Below are 14585 nucleotides of genomic sequence, written 5' to 3'. Positions count from 1 at the left end.
TCACAGAGATTACATCAGTTCTTTAATCTGCTGAGCCACAATGGGAACTCTTGAAGACTTTTAAAGTATTACTGCTAAACTATTTTTTCCTATTATTTTTACATTTATAACACCAGAACGTTTTAAGTTGAACCATTTCTCTCCCTCTCACCCTGTACACACTCAAGTACATACACCACACCTCAAGTATACACATTCCCATGTGTAGCTTTATTAGTTATAGGTTGTACTCTCTACCCTCACCCCACATATCACCATGAATTTATTCAAGTAGTGAAAGGCTGGGGAGTCCTGGTGGTCTAGCAGTTAAGGATCCAGCATTGTCACTGCTGTGGCTTAGGTCATTGCTAGAGCGCAGGTTTAATCCCTGGCCCCAGAACTTCAGCATGGCATTAGCCCAGCCCCTCCCCCCCAAAAAAATGTCATGAGAGGATGAATTAATATGGATAACTCCAGAGAACATTGAAAAAACAGTCTTGTGTTCAAAGAGTGGTTACTCGTCTGGCGGTATCAAGCGTCACCTGGGACATTGTTAAAAATGTGAAATTTCAGCTCCCCATTCCATCCCCAACCAGATCTTGTTTAACAGATCTGTCGTTTAAGAAGATCCCTGGGTGATTTTGTATGCACATTAAAGTTTGAGAAACAATGCTCTAGACCAGTTGTTCTTAAAATATGGTCTCCAGACCAATTGCATCATTGCATTATCTGGGAACCTGTTAAAAATGCAAAATTTTAGGCACCACCCCAGACTCACACAGCAGAAATTATGGGGCTGGAGTCCAGCAATCTGTGTTTTACCAAGCCTTCTAGGTTGGTAACTGGTGGCAGCTGCCACCATGATTGTTACCACATCCCCAACGATGACAGCCACATCTAAGGGTGGTGACATTGACAGCTGCTGGATAAGAACAAATAAAACCTCAGAAAGGTTTTTAAGAACCTATGGGATTTGTATCTGCATGGCTTTGTAAACTTCAAAGTGCCACCCTCCCAAATGCTCACTCATCTCCAGTCACAAAGCTCTTTTTCACCTCGGGGACCCCAGACTCATTGTGTTCTCTTCCTTTAAGGCTCTTCTCTTCTTAGCCTGGCTGGATCCTTCTTATCCTTTAAGAAATGTCATCTCTTTAGAGAAGACTCTGACTCATCCTACCTAAATTTGTTCTCTCTCTCCCTCTCTTTTTTTCCTATGTCTGAAACTTGTTTTCTCATAGAGCACATCCCAATTCACATTTATGGTGTTTGTCAGTCCCCCCACTAGACATCAAACCCCTGGAAGGCCACCTCTGTCTTAATCACTATATTTTCCTTAGTGCCTAACAGTATCTTTTGTATAGGAGGCTTAATGACTATTTATCGGGAAAAAAAACGACAAAATAGGAGATATAATGGAAAAGATACCACACTCAGATAGGTGCCTCGCTATTATTAATGGCAGTACCACAAAGGGATTACAGTAGGTGAAAGAAATATGCTTTGACACACTAAATCAAGAAAATAAGGAAGCATAAATTGCTTGTAATGTCCTTCAATTTTCAACATTAGAAGTTCTCTATCATGTTTTTCTCTAAGGAATTTAGAATTTTGTCATTTTAAAAAAATGTCATATAAGTAGAATAACTTCACCTAAAAATGAATGAAATCAAAACACTAAAATAAAAATATTTAATTCCCCTTTTGAATGTGTGAATTCAGCACAAATTGATACATTTTCTAGGCCAAAGAAACAAATGCTACATTTAGAAGGCAATTGACTGCAAAATATATATATATAATCTATGCTATACTTTATTTTTAAAAAGGAATTAAAGATCTTATTCTATGTTTAATGTGTAGCAATAATGATGTCTTCTTTACAGCCCAAGACACCACAACAAAATAATGGCACAGTAAAGGAATTTTTTGTTGTTGTTGCTTTTTCCTCTTTGTATTATCTTCATATACCAGTAAAAAATAAACTCTTTAATAAATAAATATATATAATAAATATCTGCAAATTGAAAACATATAAATAGGTCCATCCTTTAAAAAATGTTCCATCTTGATGTGGCATGTTTCATAGTCCATGTTTCATCCCAATTTTTTACACATAATTTCATAACCTGCAAAATCCTACAAGATTCTCAGAATTCATGTAGCAATAATCTTGGCCAACTATGTCAATCCATCTCTTCAACATGAAGGATATCTATTTTTAATGTAACTTTTAAAGTAAACATAATCCAGAGAGGCGAGGCACCAGCAGCAAACTAGGTGGGGTTCCCATTATCCAGAGTTTAGCAGAAGTTCAGCTTCAATCTACAAGTAAGAACTGAGCCTGGGTACCTAAGGGAACTTAATCCACTTGTAAAGAGAGATCTTGATCTACTTCAAGTCAAAATATTTTTGTTTGTTCTCAATATTCTTTCCAAATCCAGGCTCCCAGTGGAAAATAGACTCCATAATATCCTGAATGTCTTTCTGGATTATTATTTTATGACAGGAACTGTAATAAGAAAGAATACTTGTAGTTTGGTTCTTCTTGTAGTAAAGACATTATCACCCTTCAACTGTACATTAGTAGGTCCTTGTACAATTCTGGAACTCTTTCTGGATCCACTGGTCTAGGCAGGAAATGTGTAAATTTCTGGTGTCTTTTGGACCTGGCACCATCTCTTGGAGTTCCATCTTTATTAAGTGCCACAAAATACCTGCGGCCAGTGTCTCCATGCTTATATATGTTGGATGAATAGGTATTATACCAGTTCTCTTCAAACTGTTCCCTAAAGATGCATTCAGGAGTCAGTTTCTCCTAAAAGAGAGAAAATAAATACCATTAAAAAAAAGATATCTTTAAAAGAATTTCCTTTAAAAAAAAAAAACTCTATATCCATCAACAGATGAATGGATTAAGAAAATGTGGTATATATACACAATGGAATACTACACGGCCATAAAAAAGAACAAAATAATGCCATTTGCAGCAACATGGATGGAACTAGAGACTCTCATACTAAGTGAAGTAAGTCAGAAAGAGAAAGACAAATACCATATGATATCACTTACATCTGGAATCTAATATATGGCGCAAATGAACCTTTCCACAGAAAAGAAAATCATGGACATGGAGAAGAGCCTTGTGGTTGCCAAGGGGGAGGGGGAGGGAGTGGGATGGACTGAGAATTTGGGTTTAATAGATGCAAACTATTGCCTTTGGAATGGATAAGCAACGAGATCATGTTGTATAGCACCAGGAACTATATCTAGTCACTTATGGTGGAGCATGAAAATGTGCAAAAAAGGAATGTATATGTGTATTGTGACTGGGTCACCCTGATGTACAGTAGAAAACTGGGAGAACACTCTAAACCAGCTATAATGGAAAAAAAACTCTATATTTTTATTTCTTTGCCTATAACTATACCCTTGTCAAACAAGGAGAAAGGGTAAATTGTTTTTGCTTTCTTCTGTTTCAGTTCTCACGTTCTCTGGAGTTCTTTCTCCCAGGTGACCCCATCCAGCAGTTTAGTTCAAAGAACTTTAAGTTAAATGTCAATTCTCAATTTTATTTTTAAATGATAGATATTCTAAACTTGCCCATGCTCCATTTTATCTCCCTCTATCACCATCACAACAAATAGGTTTGTAGTTTATCTTGTTCCATCATTAGATGCCAAAGTTTAGCACAGCAAATCTATACTCTCATCTTGAAACAGTTCAAGATCTTGCTAATATCCAAGTTCCTAATTCACAATCATTACTCCAAATCATATATCTTCCCTTTATGAATTTATTGTTTGATGATACAATCCCCATGATTAACTTTTATCCAGATATTACCATTAGGTAAATGTAGTAAAAGCCCAGTGATTTCTTGTCTTTTCAAGATTACTGTATGTTATCCCAAGAGATAGACTACAGTTGCCTCTTTAATCCAACACATACATGAAGAAGGAAGATTATGGGCATGTTTTTCTCTTTCAGTTGTAATTCTACTCTTGTGAGATTATATGATGCATTATTTCTTTTTCTTCTGAGCTGACAGAAAGCCCAGAAAGGGCGAGTTTTGTCCTTACAAAAGACAGATATTAAATGGAGTACCATTTACTGAAATATGATAACCAATTTTCCTCAGTATATATGGAGATTCTAACTGTATGGTGTGGTCTTAATCGAGATTTTAAGGAAAAAGAAGGTACTATATATTTTCATCTACTAAATCATAAAAAGAAAATTCTCTTTGGAAATAGCTACTGAGACTTTGACTTTAAGAAGGGATATTCATATGAGAGGATGGGTAGGAGAGTGACACACATTTAAATTTTAACTATTTTCTTAAAATTATATAAGCAACTGTCAACAAATTAATAATGTTACCAGCATGCTGGGAACTATATCTAGTCACTTATGATGGAGCATGATAATGTGAGAAAAAGGAATATATATGTGTATGTGTGACTGGGTCTCCTTGCTGTACAGTATAAAATTGACAGAACACTGTAAACCAGCTATAATGGAAAAAAATAAAAATCATTAAAAAAAATAAAAAATAAAAACGTTACCAGTGACAGAGAAAGATCTGCACTGTACTGAAGGTTGAATTTTATATTTTCCTGTTACTCTAATTCTTGTGGTATTGTAGCTACTTTCTGGTTTAAATAGAGAGAGAGAGAAGAAAAGAAAGAAAAACCTTACACTCATGAAATAGTAACCTGAAAAGTTTACTTTAAGTTTCATATTTAAAACATCTATAGTAGACCTATAAATGTGTGTGTTTAATCCCCAGTGACAAGTTAAAATTGCCCAATGCAACCCTGATAATTACTATAGTAATTATCAAAACTGCAGATATGGTACAACTAACATAGTTGCCATTTTCTGTTGTTCACAGTATTCTAAGACTTCATTCACTTATTTCCTATATGCAAAGGTCAGCAAATAAGTGATGTATACTTAGCATTGAAGGTAATGAGTAGAGAAAATTTACATCAAATGAATGTAAAGGTGAAAAGAATCTAACAGGGCAAGGAGAAATGCTCTCATTTTTCTGTCTCTGGTCACAGGGTAATGGCTAGAAAGAACTAGTGAGCTGAAAGCAATCAAGTTTCGGGGTTTAAGAAATGAAAGTAATTGACAAAACCAGTAACGTGCACCTTGTTGTCACATTCTACACATATTTTAAATGTATTCAAATAGGTCTTGAATTTTCATTTTCTGTAATAAAATATTTAAAAGAAAAAAAAAGAAATGAAAGTGAGTTACTCTACTACTCCCTAAACATATGGGAATTCATCACGATACAGATTTTTAATTTCTATATGAGTATGTATACGTACATGTTTCCTTTGACATGCATTATTGGGTAGCTACTTACAAAGTGGATAGTCATTATTTAATGAATTATAATATGTTTTTAAAAATACGTACTGATCCATAGAGTTCTCCTTTGTCATTCATTCCAAGGTACAGACCACTGTCCACACCTCTAATACTGACCAGTCCCACTGCCACACTGATGAATTCCAGGATACCTGAATTTATAAACAAAATAATTATTTGAATTGATTCAAGAACATATGACTAATATAACTCTTCCAAACAGTAGTAGATCAATTTTGCTAAATATAATGATGTATGTGGAAGTCCTTTGTAAATTGATAAGTGTATACCATTGTCTTATTATGATGAGCCTCTCACTTTGTAGATGGAAAAAAAAAAAAACCTGAGTAGGAAAAATTGTTCATCATGATATAAGGTTAAGAGTGTAAAATCTTACACCAGACTGACCTGGGTTTGAATCCAGCTTAGTAACTTGCTGGTTAGTCTGTATAAATTATTTGTCCTCTTTGAACTTCAATTTCCTCATATGCAAAATGGGTAAAATACTTCCTTATAAGAGAGTGGTAAGAGCTAAAACATTTAGGCCTTCAACAAATGGAAGCTATTTTTATCATCATAAATTAGTATAGAATAGAGGTGTTCTTAGTTCTCCTTGATTCCATTAATTATAACCATGTTCTATTAATTCTTTTGCTTTGTTTTTGCTTACTATGAATGAAGTGAATTTTCTTCTAGCAGCAGCTACTAAACTTTATATGGACATATTAGTATTTTATAGTTTATAAAAGGCTTCTACTTTTACTTTCTATCTGGTTCTCAAAAATGATTTCCTAAGATAACTAGGGAAGATATTGTTATCCCATTTTATAAAGAAACTAAGGCTCAATGAGCCTTGACTTGCTTAAAGACATGATGTTTGTAACTAATAAGACGGATACTTGAACTTGCATCTTCTGAGCCCTGATCCAATGCCTATATGGCAGAACACAGCTTCTTGAGGACAAGATAGAAGTTTTAAAACTTTATAAATTATGTAATACGCTGTTTCCTGTCACCTGATTCTTAAAAATAAATGTTATGATTCAAAGAAGTAAAAGGACTTTTATAATTCATGAAATGTGATGGTCAAATACCAATAATTTAGCATATGATTAGATTTTGCTTTCAGTAACTTTTCAGAATTTCTTTCATTGATCTATAGGTAAATTAGTACTCCAAACTCTCCACTTAGTACTCTTTTGTTCTTTGACTGCACTCATAAGATGTGGAAATTCCCGGACTAGGGATGGAATCTGCACCACTGCAATAACAAGAGCCACAGCAGTGACAGGGCCAGATCCTTAACCCACCGAGACACAAAGAAACTCCAATACTCAATATATTACAGTAAAAAAAAATTTTTTTTAAACTTAATGCTTCCCTCTGCATCATTGTTTTTCTCTGCACACAATAACCTTTGTCTTGGTATTCTCTTTAAATTCTTTGCTGAGAAAGGATATAGACATACTTTCTATGCTTGGAACTGCCTTGTTCAATAGCTTCCTACCTTCACCTCCTCTTAAGCTCTACAAACAGTATAAGAGTACCAGTTAGCCTGAATCTTGCTCTTAAGTCACTTCTTGATTTATGTATGAGTTCCTATTTGGACATGCGACTTTCCCAAGGCCAAAAGAAAGTACAAAATCTGGATATTTGCTTAGATGGAGGGCTCTATCCTATCCAGATACTAATTCACTCTTCGGCAGAAACATAGATGCTTAACCTCTAAACATAGGTTCTTTAGAGCTCAGCTGAGCACTTTCAAACTATTAGGAGAACATGTAGAACACTAGAGCTAACAAGGATCTTACAGCAGTAATGTACTGCCAAATAGCCTGTAAGTGGCTTGAAAGAGTTAGTGCCCCTAACCAAGAGCCTAAGGCAGAGAAAGGATAAGATAGAGGACAGACCCCATTACAATGCATAAGCCATTATAATGACTCTATATAGAAGTGGGAACAAAAGAAAATTAAACTTAATGCCAAGCTCATTAGAGAGCGATTCCTGTTAGAAACAAAAATACAGGCCCAAAACATGATTGGTAAAAGAAGATACATTGATGGAATTTCATCCAGGATATACTTAGAGATGTCTAATTACTTGAAGTTGTATTGAATGTTACATTCGAAGTGAAAAGTGTACTGTGGCTCATATGTAACTTAATTCTCTTTAAGTATCTGATTTACATTAAGATGCTCTTGTCTTTCAAAGAACAGGAACTGATTAGCTGATTACAATGCATAATAGAACTAGTTTTCAAGTACAATGAGTTTCATTTCCATATAAACCAATTATAGAAAAATCTTATAAAGCAATCATTTTTATTGCAAAACTAAATTGTAAACCACTTATACTTTAATTCTCATCTTAAAATAATGCTGTTATCTTGTCAAAAAATATGTAATTTTTCTTTATGTAGAAAAAAGAAATTACATATATTCTTAGAATAATTATACTCAATAGTTTCAACTTTATTAAATGACATCCAAAATTTCATAAACATAGAACCAGGTCTAAATAATTTTGCAATGGCTCATGGGGGCTGGTGGGAAAAGGGTTATGTGTTTTTCATGTTCCTCTTAAAGATTTTAGCCACACTTTTAAATTCTGATCCTTTTTCTCCTCAAGGAAATAGTATACCCCACAGTAATTTGTAATCATTTGATTCTTAAATGAGATTTGACAAGTCTTTCTTATTTATAATATGAGGTGGCAACTAAGCTAATTCCTTAACAAAGAGTAGACATGAAAAACTTTCCTTAAGAGGTAATCACAGATTTTAGATAGATTTTCTAATGCCCAGTGTCCCATAAAAAGACTTGGAGGTACTTTGTCTTTCTGGTATCATTTTCAAAGCCAGCCTTTAAAAAAATCATAATAAACAGGTGAGTCAACCCACAATGCAACCACATCAGACAAATCTATGGATAATAGGGGAATAAAGGAAAAGCCTTTAAAGGAATATGTTTGATCTCAGGCTCAACTTTTTTTAAAGTAATGATTCCATGTTTACGTATTAGGTAAAATCTTCCTACTGTACTACTGTGCAGAAAAACTATTATAAATACAGAGCTAACTCAGATAGGAAATTATTTAAACCCCACTGGGAACTTTCAGTTTATATTCTATTGATGTGGTTTTGAAATTTCAAAACACAGTTTTCTGAATTTTTATTTTAATCATGGCCAAATTAATATAAATTATCAAAAATGTTATTTACATCTCAAATAGCATACCTTAAGTTTTTTCAAAATTCTTACTTTGATGACACAGAAATGAATTTTTAGGAGAAAAGCAATTTCATAGTTAATAATTGCAGCACTAGGAAAGAAGGTAAATTTGGAGAGAAGTATATAATATTATACATGCTGACCATATACTTTCTTCTCACCTACACTCCCTTGTAGTAAATTAGGATGTCTTAACTATCGAAGGCCACTAGGATGCACCACAATGTGTCAGAGGTGTTGTCACTCCTTTAGGCTACCAGACTAATCTGGGTTATCGTCCCTGTGCATAACAATAAATATTTTGTTCTGCTATATACCCTTGCACCATAGAGTGACTTTAACCAGCACAAAATCAGTCCAAGTTATACTTTTGCAATTACTAAGCAAGTATACACAATTTTAGCAAAAAATTCTAGGATGGTAATTTAATATGAGACACTTATCTGTTATGGAATGGAATACCAGTTTAATGAGTGTTTTCAAGTCTGTAAATATTTACTAATCTCTTCCCACAGAGTTAGTCTTATAAAGAGACACAAAGTGGAAGAAACAACTCGCCATTGGAAAGATTACAGTTGAATTACAAGTGTCTTAAAAGTAGAATTTCCAAGATCACATTATGTGTCACTGGAGGGGAAGTCTGAATATTACCTAAGCTCAAGTTCTACCTGCTCTACTTGTAGACATTATCACATTTGCATTCATTTCTAAATCTTTCAGGTAGAAAGTTTTAGAGTTTTTCTGTAATGAGTGGAGTGCAATAATTCTTAAAGGCAAGAGAATTGAGCCACCTGGTGTCAGCAACGTTCTTTAGACTCCGAATCTCAGCCTCCTCAATTTAGAAACCACTTTCCGAAAGTGACCCCAAGGTTGGCCACTGGGTCATGACACTCTGGACTCATAGTCAATGGGAATTTGGAAGAGATCAGTGGAAGCTGCAAACATATGGGTTTTAAAAGTTAATTTTCTAAGCCTTTAAGTGCTACCAAATGACCGCCACATGCTCATTTCTCCATCTAGAATTACAAATGCCCCTCAAACTGAGATTTACACTTCTCCAAAGTTTTAATGAGTACTACAAGTCAAGAAAGAAAGAGAAAGAAAGGAAGAAAGGAAGAAAGGAAGAAAGGAAGAAAGGAAGGAAGGAAGGAAGGAAGGAAGAAAGAAAGAAAAGAAAGAAAGAAAGAAAGAAAGAAAGAAAGAAAGAAAGAAAGAAAGAAAGAAAGAAAGAAAGAAAGAAAGAAAGGAAGAAAGAAAGAAAAAGAAAAAGAAAAAGAAAGCCAAGTAAGAACAAGAATGGGGACGATAAAGGGCCCTTCAGAGATGAGATTCTCAAAGAATTCCTGTGCTAAGGAAGGAAAAGGAAAACTGACCCTAAGCTATGCCCTTCTACATTGCTGCTGACAGGTAAATAGTATCTTTAAAAAAAAAAAAAAAAAATACGAGTCTCTCTAATGATGTCCCAAGTTTGATGATCAAAATCCTCTGAGAGTGTTAGCCAGTTAACTCTAATATGATGAAAACTTCCACAGTGGAAGAAAGATCCAGGGCTGTTAGAACAAGAGAGCAATCACCTAATTTAACCCCATCATTGCACAGACAAGAAGACTGAGGGCAGGTGCTAGTCACAGAGTTAGTTAGGGAGTAATTAACAGTAGAGACCTTAGGATTTCCCAATCTAGTGTTTTAACAATCTGCCTTAACAATCATTCGGGTGTTTTTTTCTTTCTTTTAACCCCTTCTGCTCCCAGACACCGCTGGAGGTATTCTGAAACACGTCCCTTTCTGTTCCCACCCATATCTTCTTTCGCTTCCCCACTTCCTCTTACCTACAGTCAATACCAAGATCTTTGCTTTCGGATTTCACAATTTCTATAGAGGAGCCTGGCTGAAGGACTGGGCATGCTCAATAGCCGGATAGCGCCCCCATCCCACACCCCGCCTCAAACTTTAAGAGCTCTGAGAACTGCAGGCGGCTGGTGAGCCTGACAGTGGGCCAATGTGCCCAAGGAAAGTTAACCTGTTACTTTTCAGGTGAACTGTTCTCTATGTAGACACGTAAATGCTCCCATGAGAAATCCTTTGAGCAGTAGCCATCAATGGGTAATCAACTGCATACCTGGAGGGCATGTTTAAAAAAGCGGAAGTCTTCCAACTGTTAATTTTTGTTAAGTGGACGGTACTGTAGGAAATGAGAGAGGAATTGGGAGAAAACAATAGGGATTTTTAAAATAAAACTGAAAAAAACCGCCTGTGAGGTAAGGAGCACTGGAAAGATGTGACTGGTGTCCAGGCCCGGTGTCCCAGGCAGCAGGAAGGGCAGGGCAGCCAGGTGCGGGCGGGGCACCTGGGCACACACCCTCCCCCTCTCCCTCCGCCCCCAGCGCCCAGAGCAGCAGGCCTGCTAACGACCGCGGCTGCCAGCGCAGGAAAAGTCCTCCGGTCCCTGCGCTGGCCGCCCCGCAGCCCCAGCGCGCACCTCGCACCATCAGGGTTCCGGGGGCTCCCGGCTCCGCGCAGCCCTCGCTCCGCAGGCCCGGTGGGTGGTGCAGGGGTGGAAAAGAGGATCGGGGCATGGGGTGCCAGGGTGCGGGTACTTACCGAAGAGGCTGTGGTCCTGTCTGGTGCCCTGCACGCTGCCGTCGGGCAGGATCTGCAGGTGGAAGCCGGTGCGGCAGTAGAGCTGCCTGCGGCGTAGGATGCCGTGCAGGTGCGCCAGCTCCGCAGCCCCGGGCCCGCCACGCGCACCCCGCTCCGCCGCGCCCCGGCGCTCGCCCAGCAGAGGCGGCCGCTCCCCCGCAGGAGGCAGCAGGAAGTGCGAGCCCACCTGCTGGCCCAAGCCCTCCAGGCCGCCCAGGAAGCCCCCAACTTCGGCTAAGGGAGCCATGAAGCGGCTAGAGGGAGAGGCGGAGGATCCGCAAAACAAAAGACCCCCCCGATAAAAAATGTAGCGGGGATGGGGAGGTGAACGGAGAAAAATTACAGTCAAACAAGCGCAAAAAAGTTAAGGCCCGGTTACTCCTGGAGGTCGCTGGATGGACTTTGAACTAAGAATAGGGAAGCTTTCGCTGTATTGGAGCGATCTTCTCTCCTTGGGTAGGTGGGAGCCGGCCGCTGGCTTTGCAGAAACATCTATAGCTAGCTGCCGCTGCCTGTACTGGGGCTGGGGCTGGGCTGGGGCTGGGGGCTGGGGGCTGGGGCTCCAACTCCGCAAACTGATCAGATCAGAGTCCTGTGTACATACACACCGGGTATATATGCGGGTCCTCTTGACATATGCTAATCAAGTCCTTTCATCCGCGCTGGGGAGGTTCTGTTTGAAATCTTAAACCGGCCTCCTCTCAACACGTTTTTGCTCTTCGGAAGTGACCAGAAGGGGCCTTTGACGGCTCTTTATCCATGCAGTCGCAAAAATCATTCCCACACTTGGCCAAAGCTAGCCAGCAACTTCGGGGAGGCGCAGTCAAGGCCCCTCTTTGGGGTTGTCTTTGGAACAGCCGTGATGCTGTTCGGCTGCGACTGTGCAATAGCCTTTGATGTGAGGTCCTTTGCAGTGATAGATCGCTGCTAAAAGGAGCCCAACTTGGCAGGTATATTGAAGAAGGGAAGAGGGGGAAGGGAGGGACGGGGGGGGGGGGGGACGAGAAGGAGGAGGAAAAGGAGAGAAGAGGAGAATTAGACTCTTTGGGAGCTGCTGGGAGCCTGCAGTGGACAGGTGCAAAGAAAGGTAGGAGAAGGAGAAGGAAAAAGGGCGTTACCTGAGGCTTAGACCTGCCCAGACACACATGAAAGGAAAATCAAAGCTTTGACAGTTTAACTCACTAATTTTAAAACACTAATAAAGTGTACAAGCATTACTCTTTTCTTTTATCATTTAGATGGGGGATTTTCTTTACATAATCAAGGTTAGGTTAGGAACACACACACCCCCTTCCCAGGTTCTCTTTAATGTTTATCTTTACTCAGATAGCACATGATATAACCAAGATTTCCTTATATCTATATGGAAGCTTTAAATTGTGTGCTAAGTTTATGGACTTATAATCAACATAATATAATAAAGTAATATAATTATGACTCTAGAGATTCAGAGTAAATCCAAGTAGGCTGAAAAGGGATGATTTACATTCTTATATTTGCCACGAATAGAAAATGAAATATCTGTAATAGTGTCACAAATGATGAGTAGCCTCTGGGTCCCTTCTCCAATCTGAGAGCACTTCTCTGTTCTTAGTTGTCTTTTCCTTAAGACCAGATTTTTGTTGACATTCACATTTGAATTATATAAACAACTAAATGGAAAATGGTGTTGATTCTTGATGTGTTTTTGAGACATGGAAATTTGCAGATAAAATGTGAGAGTGTCTCTGCATTTTTGTAAAATCAAAAGTTGTTGAAGTGGAGGAGTTGGATACATGTCCATTTAAAACTTAAACCTGTGGTTTTGTACCATTAGCTAGATTTAAATTTTTTCGGTTAAAATTTTTCAGTGGCAGAAGAGTTTAGAATGATTTGGTGGATTTATGCTTCCCCTGGGCAAAAATTTTAGGGACTCACTAAAGACTAGTTTTTCAGTCTTGTTTCATGGTCTGTTTACCAAAGGCCTAAGTGGGGGAGCACAGATGGATGTGACTGCTTTATTTTATTTGCTCTGAAAGGATTTTTGCTAATTAATTGGCAGGTGCTTTAAAGTAGGTAAAGTTACACCTTTTCATCACTGTGGCCCTAAGTACTGACCCTTGTGCAGCCAAGTTATAAAAGAGTCCTTAAAGCAAGTGATTTACTGTTGATAGATATGAAATAAAACAAAAACACTGACTAAAAACAATAAACAGATAAATCACTTTAGAAATGTACACAGCAAAGTCAGTTTTAAAGGTTGTACCAGGTAAATGTCATATTATTTCACCTTTCAAATAATAGCAATCTGTCTTGTGGTAGGACCCCCAGATCCACCATAATCAAGATTTCAAAGCACATCTGTGTAAACATTATCACATCAGTGGAAAACATCAACCAATGAGCTTTTACTTTGAACCAAATCTTCTTAATTGCAGTGTTAAATCAAAGAAAGTTAGATCAAAGTTGTGTGAATCTCATAGCGGGATAACTAAAGTAGCCAGTACATACATTGATCACTTTTAAAGAAGATGCTTAAAGGTTTAAAACTAAGATCAAGTACCTTTTAATGAGGTTTGTTTCAAGGTCTAACTTCTGTAGAATATATAATGCTGTTAATTATTCCACAATGGATATAGAGCATCATCTCTTGCTCCTAGAGGTACAAATTCAGTCGACAAAATATCTCCCCATGTGAATACTTTAAGTCGTGCTGTGTGATTTATATTTCTCATACTCTTATTTACATATATGTCTCCTATATTACATATATACGTTATACTAAAATACAGAGAAATTTTACCAAAGCCCAAAAACTTTAATAATAAAACTACCATCTCTGTATAATTTTAGCATTTTCAAGTCCATTGCCTTATTTGGTCACCACAATAACACTGTTAAATAGGTACATTCCACTTCATCGAGAAAAAAAAAAAAATGTCCTGAATTCTAGTTCAGGGTTTAGTCCACAGTCCTACATCCTAGGGCAATTTTCTTAAACTATCTAAATGCCTCTGTTTTCTTTTGTAAAATAAGCACATTATAACTCCTGACTCATTCATAATGCCAAGAATTGCTACAATACTTAAGTGTAAAAATACCTAGAAAAGTGGTTTTAAAACTGTAAATTTTTCTACACATATAAAATATTAGAAACCTTCAATTGTTGGGGGAAATTTTACTTTATAATTTAGCAAGTATAATTTGTTTGAAATATAAAATAACTCTTTTTTCCTCAAACCAAACCTTTTACTGTTTAAGTTTTGAATGGCGCTTAATGCCATTTTATAAAGGGCCAGTATAGAAACAAAAAGATAAGGATTTCTTTTGTTTGCACTAGTCATGTGACAGGAAAAGATAACACTAAAGATTTTT

The 14585-nt window shown here is 37.4% G+C and overlaps 1 protein-coding gene across 1 annotated transcript; it reads right to left on the bottom strand.

The window, feature by feature from the left end:
- Window positions 1–1667: 1667 nt before the first annotated feature.
- Window positions 1668–11624, bottom strand: FGF20 (fibroblast growth factor 20). The gene is made up of 3 exons (XM_047770387.1): window positions 11193–11624; window positions 5410–5513; window positions 1668–2794 (listed from the first exon to the last, which is right to left on the bottom strand). Exons 1-3 carry the CDS (start codon window positions 11476–11478, stop codon window positions 2549–2551), a joined length of 636 nt encoding a protein of 211 aa, XP_047626343.1. The 5' UTR covers window positions 11479–11624; the 3' UTR covers window positions 1668–2548.
- Window positions 11625–14585: the final 2961 nt, after the last annotated feature.

This window comes from Phacochoerus africanus, chromosome 3 (assembly GCF_016906955.1).
Source record: "Phacochoerus africanus isolate WHEZ1 chromosome 3, ROS_Pafr_v1, whole genome shotgun sequence".
NCBI lineage: Eukaryota > Metazoa > Chordata > Mammalia > Artiodactyla > Suidae > Phacochoerus > Phacochoerus africanus.
Note: the sequence above shows the minus strand (reverse complement) of the source record. Positions and strands in the feature narration are given on the sequence as shown.

Bases quoted from the DNA above. Each gene is read 5' to 3' on its own strand.
- FGF20 (XM_047770387.1), bottom strand. From the start codon at position 11,478: ATGGCTCCCTTAGCCGAAGTTGGGGGCTTCCTGGGCGGCCTGGAGGGC. The intron at 5,514-11,192 runs GTAAGTACCCGC...TTATAAATTCAG, and splicing joins ACAGGACCACAGCCTCTTCG to GTATCCTGGAATTCATCAGT. The intron at 2,795-5,409 runs GTACGTATTTTT...TCTCTCTTTTAG, and splicing joins AAGGAGAACTCTATGGATCA to GAGAAACTGACTCCTGAATG.